Source organism: Meleagris gallopavo, chromosome 5 (genome assembly GCF_905368555.1).
Source record: "Meleagris gallopavo chromosome 5, MGAL_WU_HG_1.1, whole genome shotgun sequence".
In the NCBI taxonomy this organism is placed as follows: Eukaryota; Metazoa; Chordata; class Aves; order Galliformes; family Phasianidae; genus Meleagris; species Meleagris gallopavo.
Window position 1 is genome coordinate 22631225 of NC_139408.1, and position 22808 is coordinate 22654032.

At 36.4% G+C, this 22808-nt stretch overlaps 1 protein-coding gene across 16 annotated transcripts in view; it reads right to left on the reverse strand.

Annotated features, from left to right (window-relative positions):
• MADD (MAP kinase activating death domain) overlaps nucleotides 1–22808 on the reverse strand; it is a 70621-nt gene that overhangs the window by 12068 nt on the left and 35745 nt on the right. For 10 of the 16 annotated variants that reach the window (XM_085224681.1, XM_085224679.1, XM_085224676.1 and 7 more), the window contains 14 exons: nucleotides 21774–21980; nucleotides 16913–16966; nucleotides 13721–13818; nucleotides 13295–13378; nucleotides 10845–11003; nucleotides 9053–9161; nucleotides 8435–8497; nucleotides 7954–8074; nucleotides 6768–6873; nucleotides 5623–5733; nucleotides 4841–4948; nucleotides 4579–4743; nucleotides 3122–3194; nucleotides 1145–1251 (listed from right to left, as the gene is read on the reverse strand). In XM_085224681.1, coding sequence (XP_085080807.1) covers nucleotides 1145–1251; nucleotides 3122–3194; nucleotides 4579–4743; nucleotides 4841–4948; nucleotides 5623–5733; nucleotides 6768–6873; nucleotides 7954–8074; nucleotides 8435–8497; nucleotides 9053–9161; nucleotides 10845–11003; nucleotides 13295–13378; nucleotides 13721–13818; nucleotides 16913–16966; nucleotides 21774–21980 — 1565 coding nt within the window. The remainder of the gene's footprint in view (nucleotides 1–1144; nucleotides 1252–3121; nucleotides 3195–4578; nucleotides 4744–4840; nucleotides 4949–5622; nucleotides 5734–6767; nucleotides 6874–7953; nucleotides 8075–8434; nucleotides 8498–9052; nucleotides 9162–10844; nucleotides 11004–13294; nucleotides 13379–13720; nucleotides 13819–16912; nucleotides 16967–21773; nucleotides 21981–22808) is intronic. The other 6 variants (XM_085224684.1, XM_085224683.1, XM_085224680.1 and 3 more) reach the window with 3 other exon arrangements.

The following is a 22808-nucleotide window of genomic DNA, read 5'->3' on the forward strand; positions in this document are numbered from 1 at the left end:
ATACTAACAGCAAGTCAGCTATAGTCATTCTAACCTGGTAATAAACACAAAGAAAACCCAAGGAGGTTCACAATACTCTAATCCTCACCCTGGCCCGTATGAACTCAGAGTCATGTGGTGCTGCTGCAACTTCAGGAGAAGTATTAAATAAAGATTGTGAGCATGTGTGTCTGAGATCCACATGAACTTCCAGTGGGATCTACACTGATGTTTATTCAAGAATAAAGTTTATGTGAGGAGAAATATCTAATCAGGAGGAAAGGGAAAAAACTCCACAGAGGACTGACAGAAGCTTTTGGTTTTTGTTTTTTTGTTTTTTTTTTTTTTTTTTGTTTTTTGGTTGTTTTTTTTTTTAAACACACACACATACACACACACACACACGCGCGCGCTCTCTCTCTCTCTCACTTCTCCTGAAAGTTGATTCTACTTTCTAGCACAGCATGCAGTTAATGTCATATGCAAAACAAAAAACACAAAGCAAAATAAAAAACAAAAATCAAAGGAAGCAACAGAAACAACATCCACAGAAAGGGAGAAATGGCAATTCTAGTTGTGTTTCCTCTATGCCCACAAAATTTAGATGGAAAAGAGTTGGTAATTTATTCTCATTTTTGTGAATTACAGCAAGAGTCACTTTATCGCTCCATTTTCATACTGAATTCTACAGACAATTCTTCATTTTTTAAAACAAGACAGAATACATATGATGCAGAAAGCTGCCCTTTACACTTGCAATATTCAAACACTATTTATAAAGCTGACAGTTTATGCCACCAGGACATTTTCACAATGTGATGTTTTATGGCAGTATAGATTACAAGTGATCAATTTCTTCCATCCCTTAATATCCTGTCTACCACTTGTTTTGCATATAGACAATTCTGACCACAAGCAACCAGAAACTGAAACCTCCATTAAACTTTTGGGTTTTTTTCTTCAGCTCATTATAGTTGTTATGAGGATCTCAGTTCAGTGCATTTTTAATATATAAATAGATATATTTATATGTGCATGCGTTTTTCATCCCCCACTGCACTACCTCTTTGTTTGCAATACCTTTGGGAAGAGGAAACACAGATGATGCAGGTAAGCTGCAAAAAGCTTCATGCTCATACTGTCATCTTATAGATTTCCCCCATACCTGACTGTGCATAAATTTCAGGTTAATTCCTTCCAGTGTCACCTGGAGAAGACCTCCTTCGCCGGTTTTCATATCCTGCACAGGAAACTCACCACCCAACTCAGGGCCTGTGATATGTTAAAGGAAAAAAAAAAGAGGGAGAGTGAAGAGAATAAACAGAAACAAAAGCAGTCAATCAAGACATATGATCAAGGAAAATGCATAACCATAAAAACAAATCTTAATTTGATGCACATAGCATTTCAGTAGAATCCACAAACGACAGTCATCAGAACACCAGTAGATCTTTGAGTACCAAAAAATTTCAGCCTTGTTACATGCAAAGGACACCTGTGGTCAGCTCAGCCCATATTTCTTGTGTTTCATATTGTTGGGGGTTTTCTGTTTTATTTTTATTAAATGCCTGATAACACATGGCATGGTTAAAAAAAAAAAAAAAAAAAAAAGAGATAGTAGAACAATGCAATCACATAATACCAAAGACAGTATAACTTCAATACAAACACATAAGCAAGCACAAACTAGGCTTCAAAGTTTTGACCTTGGTGGTTTTTTATGGCATTATCTTGTATTTTAAGCAATCAAAAAATTGTGGTTGCAATGACAAATCAATAGAAGACATAAACAGATTTTCATCTATTTTCATTTAAGCATTTTTATTTAGTTTCTTTCGCATCATTCACTTCAGCTAGAAAATGCTTTCTCATTATTTTATTTTTTTTTTCTTTAAACATCACTAGTGCAGAACCATCAAATTGGGGAAAGGCTTTCAATACATTTTTTAATGCTGCATTGTCGCCCAATGCTTAAAATACTTTTCAAATATACTTTTGCCTCCTCCACCCTCAGTGAAAATCCAGCCCGTCCACCTCCTCCTCAGATTAAACTGGACTAATGTTAGGAGGAAATTCATGTTTTTTACAAGCTACAACAACTAAGCTGCATGTTGAATCCTTAGGATGCTGAATTTAAATGCAGGTCACTTTTTCAGTCATGCTGATGTCAGTTATGAATATAAAGCATAGATTCCTGACATACGGCATTAAGATATACCATAAAATTTGCTTGTCCCTCAAAGCACAGCTTATAGGTCTAGCATCTGCTTGCAAAAAAGGAACACTTGCAACAACAACAACAACAACAAAAAATCATACTTGAAAACCCATGGTAATGTTACCCTGAATCTGCAAAGTGACTCCAGCACAAGAGATGCAAGGGTCTTAAGAATGTAAAAATTAATTCACCTCCATGATTGCTGTGTAACAATGGGTAACACTTACTGCTCTCTGGGAACTAAGAAAAATGAAAAGTTGCCCATCCAAGAACTCAATTTCCCAAAATTACAAATCCCCTTTTCTAGACTTTTTGACTCAACAGGAAAAGGAAAGGAATTTACGCCAATTACAATTATATTGTTCTGTCTCACACAGTGATACTAAACCAAGAATAATGTCTACAGGGGATAAGTTACATTAATATAAGGACATTGGACCAACCACTATTTGACTTGCACAAGAACAATACTTTCCAATAATAGTAAAGACTTGTGCTTTGGAAGCCTGCAGAAAGCGACAAATTCACCACTGTAGATTCACAGAGACATATGAGCATATTGTTAGGCCCAATTCTTAATACAAAGTGGATACAGTTGTGCACCCCAATAGAAATAAAAGCTAGACAGCCATGAAGAGAAAAAGTTGCAGCTTCATAGTATTTTCAAGTTATGATTTTACTGGTAGTTAGTCCTCCTTACATGTGGACTCTTCTTTATACAGGTGTTTTGCTTTTGCTTGGCTCTAGAATGAGGTATATGGGGGCCAGCTAAGAATAATATTAAATCTGCTGTGTACACACAGTTGTGCAAAGTTACATTCTGGTTTCCAACTTACAGGACATGATGCTTAAATAAAACTAATAAAAAAAGCCTAGATGATTACTGATGAAACAATAAATATTCCCAATAAGCAAATCTTGTACCTGGTTTAATGCTTTGCTGTCTTGCTGCTGCTCGTTCCATGCTGTCTTTTACACAGTAGTATAATTCCCGACACTAACATATAAGAAGAATAAAATAATGTTATTTTCTCATATTACAGGAGAAATGAATAGCAAGATTATTTAAAATAAATAAATAAATAAAAGCATAAGCAAGCCCCATGTAGTGATGTGGCGCACAATAGCAAAAGTCTATTAAAGATTAACCACAGTTACTTACTATATGGTATTTATAATTTCTCTATCAACTTGAAAAAATAAATATTTTGTATCTAACTAGCGTAAGTTAGGGAATAGGTCACCCAGTGGGTGCATTAGATTACTTGTGAGAATGATGTTTACTCAGTTTCCTGGAGTGGAGGAAGTTTCAAAATAATATTACAATCCCTCTCCCTTCTTAACATTCAGAAAACACAACGTTGCTGGTCATGCTCATGTAGTTTATCTTTTCATTAATTATCTTCATTTCATTAATAATTATCTTCATTTCCTTACGCCATATTCCTCAAACAATCTTCCTCCAATTCTCTCCTCTAATATAACATAATAGGTAAATTGTAATCTCAGTAAATTTTAAGAGAAATTTCACAGAATCATAAATTGCCTGGGTTTCTACCCAGGGCCCCACATACATACAACTGACTTTCTAAGTAACTTATTTAGCACACTCCTTTTGTATTCCTTCCCTCTGTACTCACACCTGAATTACAATGACTTGGTCTATGCAAAATTAATTTTTTGAAGCAGAAATCTAAACTCTTTACACTTCAAAAATATTAGCCTTTCAATATGACATTTGCAGTTACAAATCTTTACCTTTTGTTTGCTGATCATTGTGTAGGAGTTAATGGAGTTTAAGAGTTATTGAAGTTTTCCTAGTAGGTTTAAGCTATTTCTTAAATACATAACTAATCATCAGAAGAAGAAAAGGGCTTTCCAAATAGTGGAGAAAGACATACATGAAATCAGCAAAACCAAACATGGGCCAATGAAAAAAAAAACAAAAACAATCTATTTGATCAAGTTTTAGATTTAAAATAGCACAATTAACTCAACTGCAAGATACAAGTTTATTTAGCTTTTACACATGAATCCAATACACTATTTTTGACATATTCCTAAGTCTCCGCAACCATTCAACATTTAGTAACTGAAATCCCTTCCTTCACATAGCACAGTCCAATTGCATATTACTCTTATTTCTTCAAATCAAAAAACAAGTAAAAGCTACACATCATTTTTAATTACATCCTGCTGTACTACTGCCTCCAGGTAGATGACAAGGCAAAATGTTACCTTCAGTTAGCGTTATTAAGCAGCCATTGCAGTTCAGTAAAGAGTACTGAATAGAGAATGTTATTATTTGATTAAAATACATGATATACCCATATAATATATTTGTTTTGCACTGTATTGTCTGTACTAAATAAAATGCATACCTTCTTTGTGTAGAACTTGTTCAGTTGTGTTTCCTGACCATTCCTCCGCCACAAACACAGAACTTTTGTTTTGGGGCAGTAAGTCATGTTGATGAGTTTCTCATACCACCAACGTTCATACACAGTTCCAATGTTGCTTCTCAGCACAATGCAGTCATCACACACCTGGGAGCACAAAATGTTAGATGAGTTAGATGAGATTTCTAACTAATACTATTTATTGAATGCTACTATTTGCATTAATATGTGTTCCTTTCCCTACCTCCATGAAAAATATGTCTCCTGTAGTGTCTGTCCCAGCATGGACTACAAAAGTCTGCTTCTTGATGTGGCGGCTGCCACTGGGTCTCACAGGGAGTTCCCGTCCATTCTAGGAAGGATAATATAGCATCATTAATGAACTTTAAAACCAACTTTCTTGAGAAGTGTCCAGTAGGTGACACTAGAAGCATTTTCAACAAAAGTATTTTTAACATAAATGATCAGAGGCAATTTTGGACAAAGCCTTAGGCACGATACTCCAGTAAGTTTAGTTTCAAAAAGCAACTATGAAAGTCACTGCAGCATAAAAAAAACCTCCAAGCTGGTACCACGTTCAGTATGTGATAGTGAGGTGTCTATTTCCAATAACTATTAATATTGCAGTGAAATGGTCTGCTTTTTTCTCAGTTAACAATAGGAGGATTTCATGTTCCTTCCATGCATAAAACTAAGTTACAGTCTTAGTAAGAACAAAGGTTCCCAACAATAGTGATATTAGGAAAACATCGAAGTTGCACAGAACTTTAGTGCCGAAGTCTCACGTTTATACATATTTGTATTGCAGTTCTGATGGATGACTACATAATATTATAAGCAGAGTCATACAACTAACCATGGTCTTTATACCATACATATGAAGGCAGTATTTAATAATCTGATATAATGATTTTTAATATCTTTTTCGTAGTGTTGCAGCTGAGCATTTATAGAAGAATTTTGAAGTATTTTTTCTCCCTCTACTGAAGCTCCCACAGATGCATCATTCATCATGGTTTCACCTACCAGGTTAGCAAGCTTGTCTAGAATGTCATTTAACTGCTGGCTATGCAACAATCCAATATGCGATTTTCCCATCAGACGACGCACCTTTTTCCTAATATCATTCTTATTCACCTAGAAAGAACATATAAAAAGACAGTTAGTTACTCTTCTCTAATCACAGACAACTCCCTCTGCCTCCTGAATTCAACATATTTTTGTTTTCATTGCTAACACTGCAAAAAAACTCATCTGCAGTTCAACCATGCTAGGTTCTCCTTAGCCCAGCAGTACCAGTAAAAATTGCTCATACTCCACTTTTCCCAACTATAGGACAAGAGACACTACATAGAACAGATTTCCTGCCTACTCTTGCACAGCAAAGTAGCAATTTCATTACACCCCACTTCCCACTACTGAGATCAAAATTTCCAATTTCTCCACATTGCCATTTATCAACTTTATTCACTCTCCACTTCTGCATCCACTGATCAAAGTAACTGGTTATTATTACTGCTACTGAAAGTATTCACAAGGATGCGAGTCCTAATAGCCAAATCTCAGCTTTCTTCTGAAATAAACTCATTCCAAGTATACTCGAATTCCATCTTAAAACTCATCTTTATAATGTATCTGAAAAAAATCAATCATTGTTTCTTTCCCCACTTTCCCCTCTAAAAATTACATGAAGCAACTTCTCCACTGACTGGATAACAGACATTCTTCATCTTTTCACTACTATGGAATGATACCTCACCTCCTCATATACACCATAAAAAGTTATCAAACAACCACCTGTGTATACCCAGTCTGATTCTCAAGGTCTTGCACTAGCAGAATAGTGCATCAAAACTGTTACAGGATTGTCCTGGAAAAGCAAGACTACATCTGGACAAAAGTTTGAGAATAAGAATATTCTCTAGAGGTGCTGGTACAGATAAAAATTTCATAGTTTATATTGCAATGTATATGCATACCTATAGCATATGACTGCTTAAACTGAGACAACAAACCTCAAAAGATCTCCAGGTTCTAAAACAATTTCCTCATTAACATCAGATATTTCAATACATTATGTTACGCTATGTTGGTTTCAAGACACCACCACCAGAACACATTGGTTTGATATGAGCAGTGATCTATTAAAAAAAAAAAAAAAAAACACTCACCTTTATCATAAGCATATAAGCAATCATATTATGTAGCAGCGTAGCCAATAAGCGGTCCTCATCATCCTCCAAACGCTTTCGATCATGTTCTCCCAGGGAAAGATACCTGCAAGAATAGTTAGTTGTGAAGTAGACTCATGGGCATTTTTCATCCAATTCACAACAGCACTGGCAGGGGACAGAATGCTACTTATAAAAAGTGTATGGCAAATTAAAATCTTCAAAAACACTAAGCCGAATGGACATTTTCCAGTACAATGATGCATTCTTTATTAAGCATTCATTAATTATTTAGTTCAAGCAACTAGACTATGCTCAGTGGGAAAGTTCTCAGCACCCAACTGGTCTTCCACAGTTGTAGCTTCATGACAACTGCTAGAAGAGGAACATATAACTCAGTACAAGAGCTGCCCTCTTTAGAGCTTTGCTTCTGCTATGCAGCTGCATTTAACTCAAGATAGAAGTGTGCAGGTCTTCTCTTATTCCAGTTGAGTAGACAGATTTCAAACTGCTTTTCCAATAAGTAGCAACACATTGACTACTTCTGGCTACTTCGGCTAAGAGAGCTATTTCTACACGATAGCATGGCTATAGATGGCACAGACACAGGTACAAAGAACAGAGAACGATCAGACTTTAGCATGGCTGAGAAAAAAACAACAGTAAGCAGTAAAGACAGCTCAGAAGTAGCATTACGAAGTCACACATGTTTCTATAGAGTTGTTTTCTCACTGTGGTGCTTTCCTGATTTTTGTTTATTTGTAAAAAACACCTATTTACAATTTTGTGTTTTGGGAAAGTTGAAAATGCACTTTCTAAAGATATTTAACTTTCTCCAAAACACTGGTACGTCCCTTTGTTCCGGAATACACTTGTCTGAACAAAGAAATCCTTTGATTTATTACCAATTGAGCCTATTCCATAGTGTGATCAGATTTACCATTACTCCTTTCTCAAAAAATATCACGAGTGGTAAGAGAGACATGTGACAATTGAAGATAATATTTCAGTAGCCGGAGATGCTGACCAGCACAGAGACAAAAGGCTCATTTTGGAATAGTCAGTAACAGCACCAAAGTTTAGAAAGTGATGAAGTAACACACGCTACAGAACTAAAATAGCAGTCTTTCTATTTTGTCAGCCCTAGATGAAATGAGAAAGAAAAGAGGGCCGCTAAAAACTTTACCTGTCAATCATCTCCTGGGGTCCTTGATCCATCCCCATTCCTTCTCTTTCTAACATCACAGCATCCAAAAAGGCATCTTCCCAAAACTGCATCTGGTCCCACAATGTTGAGCGCTCTTTGCCTAAGAAATACATATAGAATTTGAGTGTTTCTTCCAGTCAATTTCCCTTTTTCTTCTTTTTTTCCATATTTTGAAAACATGACAAGCCAACAAACAATCCATATTAAAAAAAGCAAAAAAAAAAAAGAGTAACTTTTAAATCACAACCAAAATCACAACAGAGGAAAAGTGTAACATTAAAACACATTGCTCATGGCATAATCTTTTGAAAAATTTATATGAAAGAATCTCTCATCCCTGTTCTGTAAGAAATACACTTTCTTCCATATATTGTTAAACACTTTTGAAAGCGACAGGAATATCTCACACAAACACAAATCATGGCAAACACACAGAGAAGTGGAAAGATGAGATTATTACTCATAGAGAAGGTTTCCATTGCAGCATCCTCTAACTGGTCCCAGACAGATCCTTTATCCCTACCTGTACCATTCCAAGCGGGTAGGAAGAATGAATAGAAAGGATGAAAAACAGAGGAAGAAAGAGCTCTTGATTAACAGCAAGTCCAAGTAAAATACATTTTAAAAAAACCAAACCAAAACAATATACTGCTAATTCAGGGATGCACACTCTAAAACCATTAAAGTTTTGAGTTTAGCAGCCTTTTATTCAGAGACTTAAACTGAAGGAACTTTTCTTTAAAAATCAGCAATAGATTTTATTTTCTGTACATAGCTAACTAAGTTCCTTCTATCTTTCTTCCAACAGTATGAAGTATTCTTACTCAAGAACAAGAGCCTTGAAAAAACTACATGTAATGCAAACTACACCACCCTCCCATATTCACTTATTCAATCTCCCCAGCAAATCCTTTGCTTTACTCTGTATGTCCTAATGGACTCTCCTATTCTACCAGCACATACAATAGGGAGTAGTTAAAAAAAAACATTCTCTGGGCATGCATAAATTCCAGTCTGCCCCAGACATGACTCCAGTTTCAGTCTAAAAGATCCCCTTGCTCCCCCAAAAATAGCTTACCCAAAAGTCCTTCATAGAGATAGACACGCTGGTTCCCATCCTCTGGACCTTTCCCTGGAGTACTGCCTTTGTTCTCCTTTACATTCTGCTTCAAGTTATGAGACTTTGCCTGAAAGTAATATACAAGGTGTCAGATATCTCTGCAACCTGCAGGGCTGTCTTGCAATATACTGCTGCACTTAATAACTTGCAAGTTATATTTCATATACACTTCTCCCACAAATGTTTCAAAAAAAAAAATAAATAAATAATGAAGTCACTGTTAAAAAATTAAGTTAATATACTTAGAAGTCCAGAATCCAGACAGACAAAACAAAAAATGCAAATCCCAGACCAAAGGAAAGAACAGTTAAACCTCTTCCATTATCCTCTACGTTTCACACTTAAGCAGAAGTTTATCTATGTTCTAACAGTAAATATTTCCCACACTCAGGAAACAGCTGAATATCACTATCATTATAGAGATGTTGAGGAACACAGGAAAAAAATGCATGACATCTTCTCAGGATGAAAATAGAAAATGAATATTCACAAACAGAAAAAGATTACCTGAGTTTGATCTCCAAATCAGACTTCACATGTTTATCTTTCATTTACCATTCATAAGGGCTCAGTAACCTTACTTATGTTTAGCAAATTATTACGTATCATCTTGTCTACAAACTGTATGCTGGGACTGTCAGCAGGAACCACAATGACAAAGTTGCCCACCTATTTCTCTATCACCAAGTAAACTACGTTATAATACCTGACATTCATCACATGTCACATAATCTGACTTCTTTGTTCTGAACATGTTGCAGAGGTGTCTTAAACTTTATTTAGTTTCATTAATCAAGTATAAAAATGTCAAAAATGCAGAAAAAATGATTTTTTTTTTGTTGGTGGTGTTTTTATGCTGGTTACCAACCCACAAAGTCTAACTCCTCAGTAACTGAGAAGACTTTCTCTCAACTAAATAAGCTGATGTTACATTATTTTCATGCTCTTAAGAAAAAACTGAAGTGAAGTACCATGATTTTGGTTGTTGTTTAAAATCTGAAGTACATGCCTGGTAAAGGCTTTTACAATTCAGCCAAGATTATAACATAATGAATGCAATCAGACCAATGTTTAGACACTGCAAGTTGTTGTCACATATGGTTGACATCTTGACTTAATTAAGTCAAGTATATGATTACTTTCTTTGTAAGATGTGTATTAAGAGGTTACACCAATAGTCAAGAACTTTAAAAACAAAATGCGCTCTAAGAGCATTTGAATTTTACTGCATACGTATCTCCCAGTTAGGAAAAGACAGTTAAAAGTTATTATTAAACTTCAGATAATATTAATGTTTTTAAAAAACAGAAGAACTGCTAAATTCCATCATCATAGGCTCATCACTTTTCTGTATCAAAGAGCTGCTCCTAGAAAACAGGCTATCAGTTCCTTTTAGTTAATTAAAGTCAGACAATGCCCTTTGACTTTTTTGTTTGTTTGTTTCTGAAGGGGAATTAAGTGTCAATTTGGTTGAGAGTAACATCAAGCAAGGGTGAAATTAAAGTTTGCTAGAGCCTATAACACGATGTGGAACGCAAATCTGTTATACTCGAAGAACCACATATTGCACAGGATGTGAAGAAAGGCACATGGATCTAGCAAAAATTCAATCCTTAATATTTTCATATTGTAAATAATTGTTGATTAATCCTCCAAAGAGAATCAAATACCCTTTTTCAAATGCACACTAAAATTAAAATGACTACTGGACAGGAATTTTAAAATAAATAAAGGTATGCAGCATTCTTACAAAAATAGAGCTAGTAGCAGAGTTTGTCTCAATTTCACTGTCTGACACAGTGCCCCTGGATCCTGTCAGATTGCCTCCATTTTCCACACTTGGGCCATCACCAGCGTTGCTACTCAAGTCACTGTCTGCTCCTAGTGTCTCCCCAGAGCTGTTACTAACCTGTGGAGAAAGATAAAGCCATTATTCCTCACTAGTCAAGACAGTGCAGACAGAAAAAGTTGTAATTTTTTTTTTCTCTTACAGCATAAAACAATGAATGGTACAACTGAAGGCCACCTTTGCCTTTCCTCTTTCAGTGACACTATTCTCACACACAGCCCAGTAAAAGATTAAGAGTCCTTCAGAAAATCCCAGAAGTGTTTAGTTTGGAAGAGATCTGTTAGAATCTGTTATGACCTGGCTTGAGCAAGGTCAGCTAGAAGATGCTGCTGAGAACTACGTCCAAAGAGGTTTTGAAAATTTCCATGCATAACTATTTTATAACCTCTCTGGGCAAGCTATTCCAGTGTTTTACCACTCTGACAATAATTTTTTTTTAAAAAGTATCTTCTGTTCAGATGGAATTTCCTGTGCTTTAATTTTTGTGTTGATCATCTCTTGTCCTGTCAGCGGTTACTTTGAGAAGAGTCTGACTACATTGTGTGCACTCCCTCCTGTTTAATACTTATACACATTGATAAAAACCCCTCTGTGCCTTGCTTTCTTCAGAGTTGTAACTCTCTCAGTCTCTCCTTATATGAAAGATACTCCAGTTCTTAATCATCTTTGTTGCTCTATCCTGGGCTGGCTTCAGTGAAGTTGTCCTTGCATGGGGAACCCAGGACTGGACATCCCGCTAAAGCTGAGGTAAGCAACATCACCCACTACTCTCCTCTCACACACTACGTTAGTTATTCCGCTGTCTGAGGTTAACAGCTCAGTTCAGCATAATTGCCCCTTTGTAAATCCATGCTGACTACTCTTATTTGTATTCTCATCTTTCATGCATTTGGAAATGCTTTACAGGAGATTTTTCTCCACCTTCTTTCCAGAGTCTGAAATGATGGTGACCAGACTGTAGCTCCCCTATTTCCTTTCTTGCCCTTTTTGAAGGCAGGAGTGATACTTGCTCTAACTTCTTCCTCACAAACATCTCTCAATCACCATGATTGCTCAGAGACAACAGCATCAGCCAATTCCCTCAATGTTCATGGCTGGAAACCGTTAGGCCCCATGGACTAATGAAAATGCAGTTTGTTGAAGTGCTCCCTAGCCTAGTCCTCTCCATCAGTAGTACCTTCAGACCTCATAGGCCTGGAATTCCTAATGGCTAGTTTTACTGGTAAAGACTAAGGCAAAATAGGCACTGAGTACACCAACCCTTTCCATCTGTCACCAGTTCCCCTGCCCAATTAAGTAATGGGCCCAAGTTTTCCCTAATCTTCCTTTTGTTTATGTACTTGGAGAATCCTTTCTTGTGGCCATTCACATTCCTTTCCAGATTTACCTTCAGGTCCACCTAGGCTTTCCAGATTCCACCCCTGCAAGATGGTACAGCAAGTGTATATTCCTCCTAGGTCACCTGCCCCTGCTTCCACCTCCTATGCATTTCTGTTTTATGCTTCAATTCAATTAGGAGTTCCTTGCTTATCCATACATGCCATGTGCTGCCTTTGCTTGATTTCCTATTTGTTGGGATGGAACCTTCTTGAGCTTGGAAGATTAGATCCTTGAATATCAAACAGCTCTCCTAGACTCCTTTGCTCTCTGGAGCTACATATCACAGAGAATAATTTCTACATTCAACAGAGAAGGACGAAGTATTATTCTTCTTACAGGCTGGGAAGAGATTATGGAAAACTAGATATTCACAGGTATTCAGCAGTTTAGAGAGAAGGAAAACCAAAAACAAGAAGGAAATTCTTTGAAAAATGCTGAATCAGATAACATGCAGCAGGGAGAAGTCTTTTTCATTGAATGCATTCCCATTCCTTTTTGTCTAGGCCCTACAGCTGAAGAAGAACCAGATCAGAATAAACAGATATATTTGCACATGGTTCAAACAGTTTAAGGTAACGTATCAGAAAATTATTTCTTGCTTTTAATGCATCAATGCATTAAAAAAATGCGTTTTTTTTCCTCTGGTTACAGTCTTTTGAGATAATTTGTACACAACTAAGTCATATTTATAAAAGGATTGCCTGTTCCATAAATACACCAATATGTAGGAATACATAAAAGCAATGAGTACCATACATGACAGATGCAATCTGCTAGTAAAACAATGCATATTCTGTCAGATAGACATTTGTCACCCACTCAGAGGCTCTGGACAGAGACAACATCATAGGCACAATATTTGGTGTCTGTGATAGTATGCAGTCATACTGTACACAAAACATAGGCATGAAATGCTCTTCACTTTACCAAGAAATGAATCACATCAAGATTTCACTTTGGGTATATCCTACCACTGTGCTAACTTCAGAATCCTGGCTGGTACTTCGGACCATAACTGATGGTCCTCCGCTGGGAACAGAGTCAAAATCACTCTTCTGCAATCAAAGACACAGAGGAAAGAAAGGTTTAGTTTAGTTTTGATCATCACAGAAAAACCACCACTTCCCATTCCATTGGGATCTTAAACCACGTGTGATATGCTTCCTTGACCGATTAAGCCAGATACATAGAAACTACTGATTGCAAATCAAAAAGGTAATGGGATTTTACAATTGAAGAGTTAGCAAAGACTAGTACCCTAAGGGAAGGGAGGAAGAAATTTTTCTAGATGAGCCCTGCAAGAAACCTCAAACTGTACAGGTTTCCCACAGGTAAGCAGCAAATAGAAAAATCTTCTATCTTATCACATAAATAAACCAAGCAAAGGAGCCACTGACCTGAGAACCTGAGGCCAAACTGAGGCCGCTGTCTGCACTGATTTGGGATTTTTTCTCATCTGTTTCTCCCAAATCAAAATGTTTCACACCTTCTGGCCCTGCGCAAAGGAAAAAGTAAATCATTATTTTATCAAGAAAAAAAAACAGTACAGCAGAAGGCAGGTGACAGACTGAAAGCAGGAACAGTATCAAGAAAACAAATTTACATTCTCATTCTTGTGTGTTTTTTGTTTTTTATTATTATTTCTTGGTACTGTTAACAAGAAGGCCAGCAGATCACATCTGCCATTCTTTGAATTTCAAATTCAATAGCATAACGTGACTGTTATTTAACAGCACCTTTGTTAGTCACTCAAGAGAGAAAAGATGACATACAAAGGTCAAATAGCTTCCAGTTACAGTAACACATGCAGAGCAGTTGCCATTCAACTCTAGGAAGCCACTTCCTTAATTCTTGGAAAAAATGAAGGATACTTAATTGCTTGAAGTCACTATCCCTTTTAGAACAGCTAATTTGCTGAGTGTCTGGAATTCAGTTTGTTGGACAGACGCTGACCCCAGCAACTATCTAAGCAATAACGAGGCAACACAGCACAAGAACATCATTAGTGATAATTGGTGTTACATCAGTAAGAATATCAAGGAAGAAGCTTGTATGATGCTGTACTTCATAACATGCGCCAATTTTGTAACAAATGGCTCTCCAGAGTTGGCAATCACATAGGTCAGTAGTGAGAGAGAGAAACAACAAGCCTTAAGTCATGCATTCATAAACCCACCCAACTGAATAAACAAAATAAAACCATAGCAATACAAAATAAAAAGACAGAGAGAACTTTGTGTTCTATTTCCCATGCAGTTCTGGGATCACATCATCTATTGTCCTTTAATGAGATGGCAGAAGGAAAAGAGAATGATGGACAGGTAGAGCCTGAAAAGAAATTTGGATAAGCACTGCATGAAGTAAGTAATGAAGCAGGAAAAGAATGTTATAGACTGTACACAGATTATCACTAGTCTCAGAAAAGGGAAGAGACTGCAACACCTCTGCCATATCCATATCTGCCAACTATTCAATAAAAGGAAGACATGATCAGCAGCTGGAATAGTTATATTACATATACTTAAATATATCCAGTATCTCTAACCAAGCAATGCCACAATCTCTTATAATCACTAATCACAACAACCTGGGAATCATGAACATGTCTGTATTATATGTAACATTAGAGAGGGCAAGACAGTGAAAAGGAAAGAAAAAGGCAAGGGAGGAGAGAGAGAGAGAAGGATAATATACAAAGATTTGTGGGAGTGAGCTTGAGATGGTATGTAAACTCATGAACAGCAAAGCCATAAGCGGGCTGTGCAGACCATACTAGCTTCCTACTGAAAAACAAACTGTCCACATGAAATATTTGAGATAATTGTTCCTCATTTATTATAGCAGTCTGCCTATAAAACCTTATGCCCTAGTTATTGCAAATTGAATTGTGAAAGACTAAGATCAAAGAAAAATTCAAAGTTGAAAAATAAACTAAAAACATCATTTGTGGAATTTGGAATTTTATTTTCTACTGAAATATATATTATTCTCTTCTAGAAGTTTATGTCCAGCCATTCAAACAGTCAATGTTTCCCATCCTGAATAATGGCGCAGGAAAAAGTTTTGTATCTCATTAGCACAGTAGGAATACTAAACTTCAGTTCTATGCTTTAAGCAATGTAAAGAGTTCCCTATCCTAACACATATTTCAGATGTACTTCTGGCAATTTGATTTTTAAAGTAGGTGAAACTGACTGATGCAGGTCAGGTGTTTGCCAACTATGGGCAGTAACAGTAGCTGAGTTTAAGGAGTACAATAACCACAATCATGTTATTGTCACTGCCACTTTACAAGCATTTAAGAACTTCCCCTTCCCTTGTTCACAGAATTGTGTACCTATTTCACATTCAAATAACAACAAAAAAACCACAAGCAAACAATTTATATCCTCCAACATTGGAACCTAACTGAAGGGCCTGATCTGGGAGATTACATGCGTGCACATGGTGTGCCTGTTGCACACACACTACCTGTACAGCAGAAAGCAATTCAAGTCTCCAATGTAGTATGTTGCAGAGGTGCCCCCACTTGCCATTTTCACTCTGAACAAACCCCAGATGCTGCAAGCACTTAACTGGAGCACTTGAAACATAGGAAATCCAGCCCTACCTAGAACATCAGGAATTTTCACCCATGTATATTAGCTATTAATCCGCTCCAAACTTCAGTCTGCAAAAAGGGGCATTAGCTCTGCAAAGCAGACATTACACTCATAGTTAAAAAACACCTATCACATCATGGTTATTATTAATTATGTTTGTTCTTATGCCCTATGTCCCTATTTATAACAGTGATAACCAAACCAGCAAAACCTGGTACCATAACTGCAGATAACACACATATTTCAATAGATGTCAGCATTACTGTAGATTTAGACTGCTATTTAGCAGCCTCAGATCACTTTATTCCTCCTTTAATGTGGTGTATTAAAAAAAAAAAAAAATCTTGTTGATTCCTCATTATTAAGGAATTTAAGAGGATTTTCTCTTAGAGCCATCACTAAATACAATTCTTCACATACACCTTCTCTCTCCCCCTCTAAATTACTTCTTTGTCACAGATGGATTGTAGTCAGAAACTGTTCTTGGTTGAAGTCAGGTAACAACACTGGCCATCCCAGGATTTGAACGGTCAAAGAATTTTTCATTGCAGTAATGTTTGATCAAACTCTACATTCATGGCAAAGACTTGTTAAGCAAGACTGGCCTTTAAGTAACAAGTTGGAATGCCTTGAAATCCTTCACTATGTATCTGGTATGATGAGGACACAGAATATCTGCTTCCTCTTTTTTTTTTTTTTTTTTTTTTTTTTTTTTTTTTTTTTTTTTTAAGAAGGTAACATTCAGGGAAAGAAAAGAAATAAATAAAAAAAGACGAGACATTTGAACAAAATTTCCCCAGAGCAGACTGATCTGTTTGGACTCCTCTATAAAGCAAGCTTTCCTGATGGACTTAGTCTTTTACCTAATTTTGTTTTGTGGGTATAAAAGCTGTGTGCCATAGATGCAAGCTCATCCCGCATCTGGGGAGTTGGCAGTTATGGGGGAGGCTGTGGGAGTCAGTTTTCTATGTTTTATTATTTCCTTACTCGTTTTTTCCAAAGATTTTTGCTTTTTCATTTCCTGGTGCTTGTTCCACAATTCTACCCAAGATGCATTGAAAGCAGGAGAGAAAGAGAAAGAGTCAGCAGCTAGTCAGGTGAAAATGGGGACAAAACTTCAAAACAAAAATCCCACCCTCTTCATCTAAGAAAAAAAAATATATAAATTTATGATAACTACTGGGTGCAGGGTTAGTTAATACCAATTTACAAGAAATCAACGTGAGGGTATTTGAGCACTGTATCATCTCTCATTTACAGAATTCAAAAGCTAGAGATGATTTCATACAGTGAATCAACTGAGCAAAAACAGCTATTATGAATACATAATGCAATTCATTACCTTTCCTAAGAAAGGCCTTTAAGACTATGAGATATTTTGTCTTCCAAAATGTAGGCATCACAGTAGTTCTAATTAACAGCAATGTTTTCACGTTTCTAGTTTGTTTCATTGAAAGGAAAAGGCACAAAAACAGCAGCAGTAGTCCCAAGATAACCTAAGCTGTAGGTTAACACAATATTTAACCAAAATTATATATTGAAAATTATCACAAAGTTCACAAGTACAAGTTATTTTTGATCTGACAGTATTCTCAATAAATGCTTGGCTCTGCCTATAAACAAGTCCTACATGTAAAAAGCAGAACTTTTCCCCATCCATTTCTTCACATTAGGTTATGAAGAAAGGGAAACAAAGAAGAATAAGCATGATAAAAATCAAGCTTAACATCAATTTCAAAATTCTACTAAGGTCACAGCAGTCCAACTCAAAGGATTCCATAAGAAGATAAGATACAAAGATAAAGGAAAAAAAATCTGGAGTCTGCATGCACTTCTTTCATTTGAAGCTTAACCCTAAGAAAAATTAGTGATGAAACACTTGCACCTTTCCAGCACTTGCACTCTCCAGCTCTCTGAAATGCACTCATCTGCTCAGAAAAATCACATAATTCCAGGTGCTGGCCCATTGGCAAAGGAAACATTACAAGCCAGCATGTTGAACATGCAAGGCACTACCCTTTCTCACTATCTTGGTTAAAGCTGGAACTGCTACAGGGGCAGATAATTCCCAGAAAAGTCACAAAGGGAAGGAAAAAGCAGCATAATGTTCTTCAGTTGCTCTTCAAGGAAACTTCCTGAGCCTAAGAAGCTACTGAAGGCATGTCAGGAATCCATTCCACTCTGCAGATGAGTGAAATTAAGGTAAAACAGCCTCTAAAAAAATCTATTTAGAAAAATATCTACTGAAAATAATAAAAAAACCCCATGGTTTTTATAGTTGTGGAGGAAGGCTTCAGACTATCATCTTTAAATGTTGTCAGGACTACGGTAACTTCAGCAAGGGAGAAGAAATGGAAAGATGCCTGCTAGCTGATTGGTATCTGCATTTGCTTCATGATTGATGGATATTCCTTCAACTTCCATAACCACACAGATGAATGAGAAAATAACTTATGGATCCAAACAGCATCCTGTAGGCATACCTAGCTGAATATACACTGACATCTGGCTTCTTGAATTCTCAGACTATATGGTTTTATGCTAAAAACCACCAGGCTGAAAGCTACGATACTTAGCAATAAATGATTTAGCTGATTTGCCTGTTAATCCATCATTAGAATTACTCTGTTTCAAAGTTTAATCTACGTCATAGGAATGTTTGAAAGTCTATACTGGATCTTGGCATATTAAACACAGCATTTTACTCTCATCTGCTCTGTAAAAGAGTAGAAGAAAAACACCACAAACTTATAGGGTACAGAATACTGCATCTATGGCTGTTAAACAAGCCCAAACACAACAGGACAGCAGGAGAATTTAATGCTGACAACAAAGTAAGTAGCATAATCTTTTCTGTTTCAAAAAATTGTCGATATCAAGTGATCTGCAAGTATCAAATAATCATTTAAAAGCAGTAATGGAAACTTCAGTAAATACTGAAACTTTCAATGTTTAATACAAGCATGCAGTAAAACCAAACCTACCACTAACATAAAGGGGGGAACTACTGGCTCTCAAACTTAAGGCCACCAGTGTCCAAATAAAAAGTTCAACATTATGGTGATGACCAAAGACCCTGGAAGCAAGCAAATAACTGGTGATCTCTTTGGAAAGGATCAGAAACATCATTCATAACAAATTTCTTAACTAAGCAATTAGACATAGAAGAAAAGCAAAGATTGGTCTTCAACTGGCAAAACTTGTCACCGTTTCCCTCAAAAATAAGAATATTGAATACCAACAGCCTTTACCATTTATAATGGAGTATCCTGTATACTTCCATTGTGTACAAATGGCCAGCACCTTGCTGAAAAATAAATAAGAAAAGGGGCTCGAGCAGGAACACATTCCACCCTGAGCTTCTGAAAACACAGTTAACCTCCTGATCATGGTTTCTGTAGTACAAAAAAACTACACAGACTCAGCTACTGTAACTCTAGATCCCTGAGATCCAGTTTAACTGCCACATTAACATGTACTGTATGCACAGTTACTGCAGCTAGTGTTATACATAAGTTTATTCTATCAAGCTGATCACATACTTCTCATTCTGTTATTTAATTCTTCACATTAGGTCAAAAGAGCAGCAACCCTAATTTGCATTTTGTCCATGCAATACCAACAGATTCATCGAGAACTTCTGCTCTGTATTTACAACCTGAGACTATAAATGAATAAATAAAGGCTTTCTGCATTTCACTGAATCAAGGAACTGCCAAGGTTGGAAGGAACATCTGGAGATCATCTAGTAGAACATTCCTACTCAAAGCAGGACCAAAATGACAGCAGGATGCTCAGGACTACTGCTACCTCAGCAATATGTAAATGTTTATCAGATGTTTCCTCCCTAAACAAGTTAGTTTGACTGAGGAAAGCCTGGATTTCATTCCAGAAATAATTCAGTCTAGCTATGACCAACTCCGGTTTTGAACATTGAAAGTGTTAGCTCACACAGAAGCCTTCTTAAACAAAAAGGAAGTACAATAGACAAGCAGCTTTAAATGATTGCCTTGGAACACAAGAGGAATTTATTTTATTTTCAGATCCCAAGAGCCAGATGAACACAGATGTTACCTTGTTTTTATAGAAATTAAGATTGATTTGCATACTCTTTCATGGTCCTCAGTGACAGATAAAACCAGTTAGATAAGAAGGCATCAGAAAAAAAAGAAAGAGAAAGTCTTTTGAACTCTGATCAGATTTGGTGAAACTGTATTTTTCTTGTAACCTAATTTCATAGAAGAAAAGTGGAAATCATCAGAGCATCCATAAAGAATTAGAACCACCATAAAGAATTAAAAGTCACCTGTTCTAGAACACTAAATTCCTTCAGGCTAATATTCTAGCAACAGCATTAACAGAACATACTAAGTAATGCTTCTTATGCAAAGGACTTCTTATAACGCTTCATAAACATGGACTGTCTGGTCCTTATGATTTCTGCTTCTATGAAGTTTTAACCTCATCTGAAAGAAAGCAGAAGTCTGAGCAAGCCAATCTAAAATCTCTTCATCCTTGAAAAGAATGGTGGCCTACAGTCTATTTTATTTTTAATGGCATAAGCATTCCTCTTTGTAACTGTTCTACTGAAAAGAAATTCAGTTAAGTTCTCCAGAGCAAACCAAATTGAAATGCTGGAAATTTTAATCTTATAGCTTCATAACAGATTTCCAAATACAGTCTAAGACTGATTTCTGAGCGTTTGCCTCCATAGATTACCTCTTGAAACAAGAAGGCAAACCAAATCAGGGGTGGTCAGTATCAGTTCAGAAGGATTTAACAGCAGATAGTTTGCAATTGTAAGTATATATAAAGTACATAAAGTTAAGAAAACATCTGCACCCTTTCTGCCAAATAACTATCCAATATACACATTGCCTTATTTTGTGTCATTTACTGGAAGTACAACCTCCCAGGAGCACACTGCTTTCAGAAAATTAATCCTTCATAGAATGAAAAATGAAAGGAAATTTTAAATGAAAATACATTCAGAAGTTATTTTAAACTGGCTATAAGCAATGGCTAAAGTATAACATGACATTTTTTGAGTCAGTGAAGGATTTTCCTCACATGTTGGTGGTATACCTATCTTGCTTTCAATCCGCAGAAGGTTGGATCCAACCTAAATCTTTTGTTCCTTTTTTTTTTTTTTTCCTTCCTTTTTTTCTTTTTAATGTATAAAAATCCCTTTTAGCTAAAACAATCTGAAGTTCACCTTTTTTTTTCCCAGATATAGGCAAAAACTCTTATGCCATAGGTGGAATAGTAGGAAAATTTCTACTGAACAGCCTAGCAGATGCTGTTTAGAAGGACAGGCATTCTGTTTGATGTTGCATAGAAGGAAGATCCATCAGTCCTGCTCACTGAAACTGTAACACTACAATTTAAACCTTTTGGCAGTTTTAATTATTTAACAGATAGAATTTGGTCTCAGGATCTCCTATCAAGACACAATCTAAATAATATAGATTTAGTCAGCAATGATTAAAAAAACTTCTGTTTCATGTAGTCTCTTCCACAGTAGCCCTTTCCAAAGTCCCCTGCTGGCCTCATTTCCCTTTTTGCCATTTTCTGCTACTTAAAAATATAAATCACAGCAAAAGTGAAGGCTGTCTGGAGCGTAATAATATTCAGAAACAATTAAGATTAGAAAGCTCCTGGAGAAAACTGCCCTGGATAATTTATCCAAGAGCAAGTGAAAACACTTATGATTGTTCCTTGGTATCCATGGTGTAAATGAGGCATGTTACAGCAGCAAATGTATTGTGTTAAAATGGAGACAATGCAAATAGAACCTAATGCCAAAATAGAAGCCCCTCCTGCACTTCACATGCATTTCAATACACACCAATGGAAGCAATAAAATTTTCTTCCTTTAGACTCCTTGTATCAAACTCTCTTAGCCCTTTCCCTGCAGGGCTTGGTGCCTTCGGTATCAGCTGTGGTACTGGCAGCTGCATGGCAGGTTTCGGCTCCACTCTTGGAGATGATGCAGGATCTTTGCCAACTGGAGTGACAGAACCATCTGTTGGGCTTCGTTTTCTCTTTTCTGGTTCTTTAAAGAGAAAGAACAAAGTGTTGCCAAAACAAACAAACAAACAAACAAAAACACATTAAAAAAAAACACCCCCAAGCAAAAAATAAACAACTAACTAAAAAAAAAGGACCAAAAAACAAAGTAAAAGGAAAAAGGAAATGAGGAAAGGCCTCATCTATTATTGTTTAAGACTCTGTACAGTCATCTGTCCCCAAGGGAGTTTGGATTATTTCTCTGGATCAAACTGCAAAATCTGAATTGCAGTAAAACTTTCAGAACAGGATAATTAAAATTAGGCTTCCAGTGAACAACCTTGTGTGATCTTGCACACACTGTTCCAATAGCCAATGAAGCTTAGAATAAAAATTTCATATCCAAATGTCTAAATCTGTCATACCACAGGCTTCATAATACCTTTTACCAGTATATTGAAGATTCTGCTAATAGCAATACAGATAATTTTCTATACAGATAATTACAGAAAATGATCAACATCTAACATGCAACAAACAACACTTGTTTCAGAGAAAAGGTGTTCCTCCAATTCTACATAGGTCTTTTCAGAAACCTCTTCAATTTCCATCACACCATTCAAAAAGGTGTGATGATCACAACTGGAAGCACCATACCACCCGCTTTTTGTTACCGACTTACCTCTGCAACCCAAACACATATTCCAAGGTGTACATGCCTCTCCAAATTTTCATAAACACTGGGAAGTTCACACTTAACTTACTACCTTCAGAGAGACTATTTCTTAAGACATAGTTTCCTATCCTGTTCTTATTGCCAGATTTTCTCCTTTCTACATACAAAGCCTTTGTTTGAACAGATTAAAATAAATTA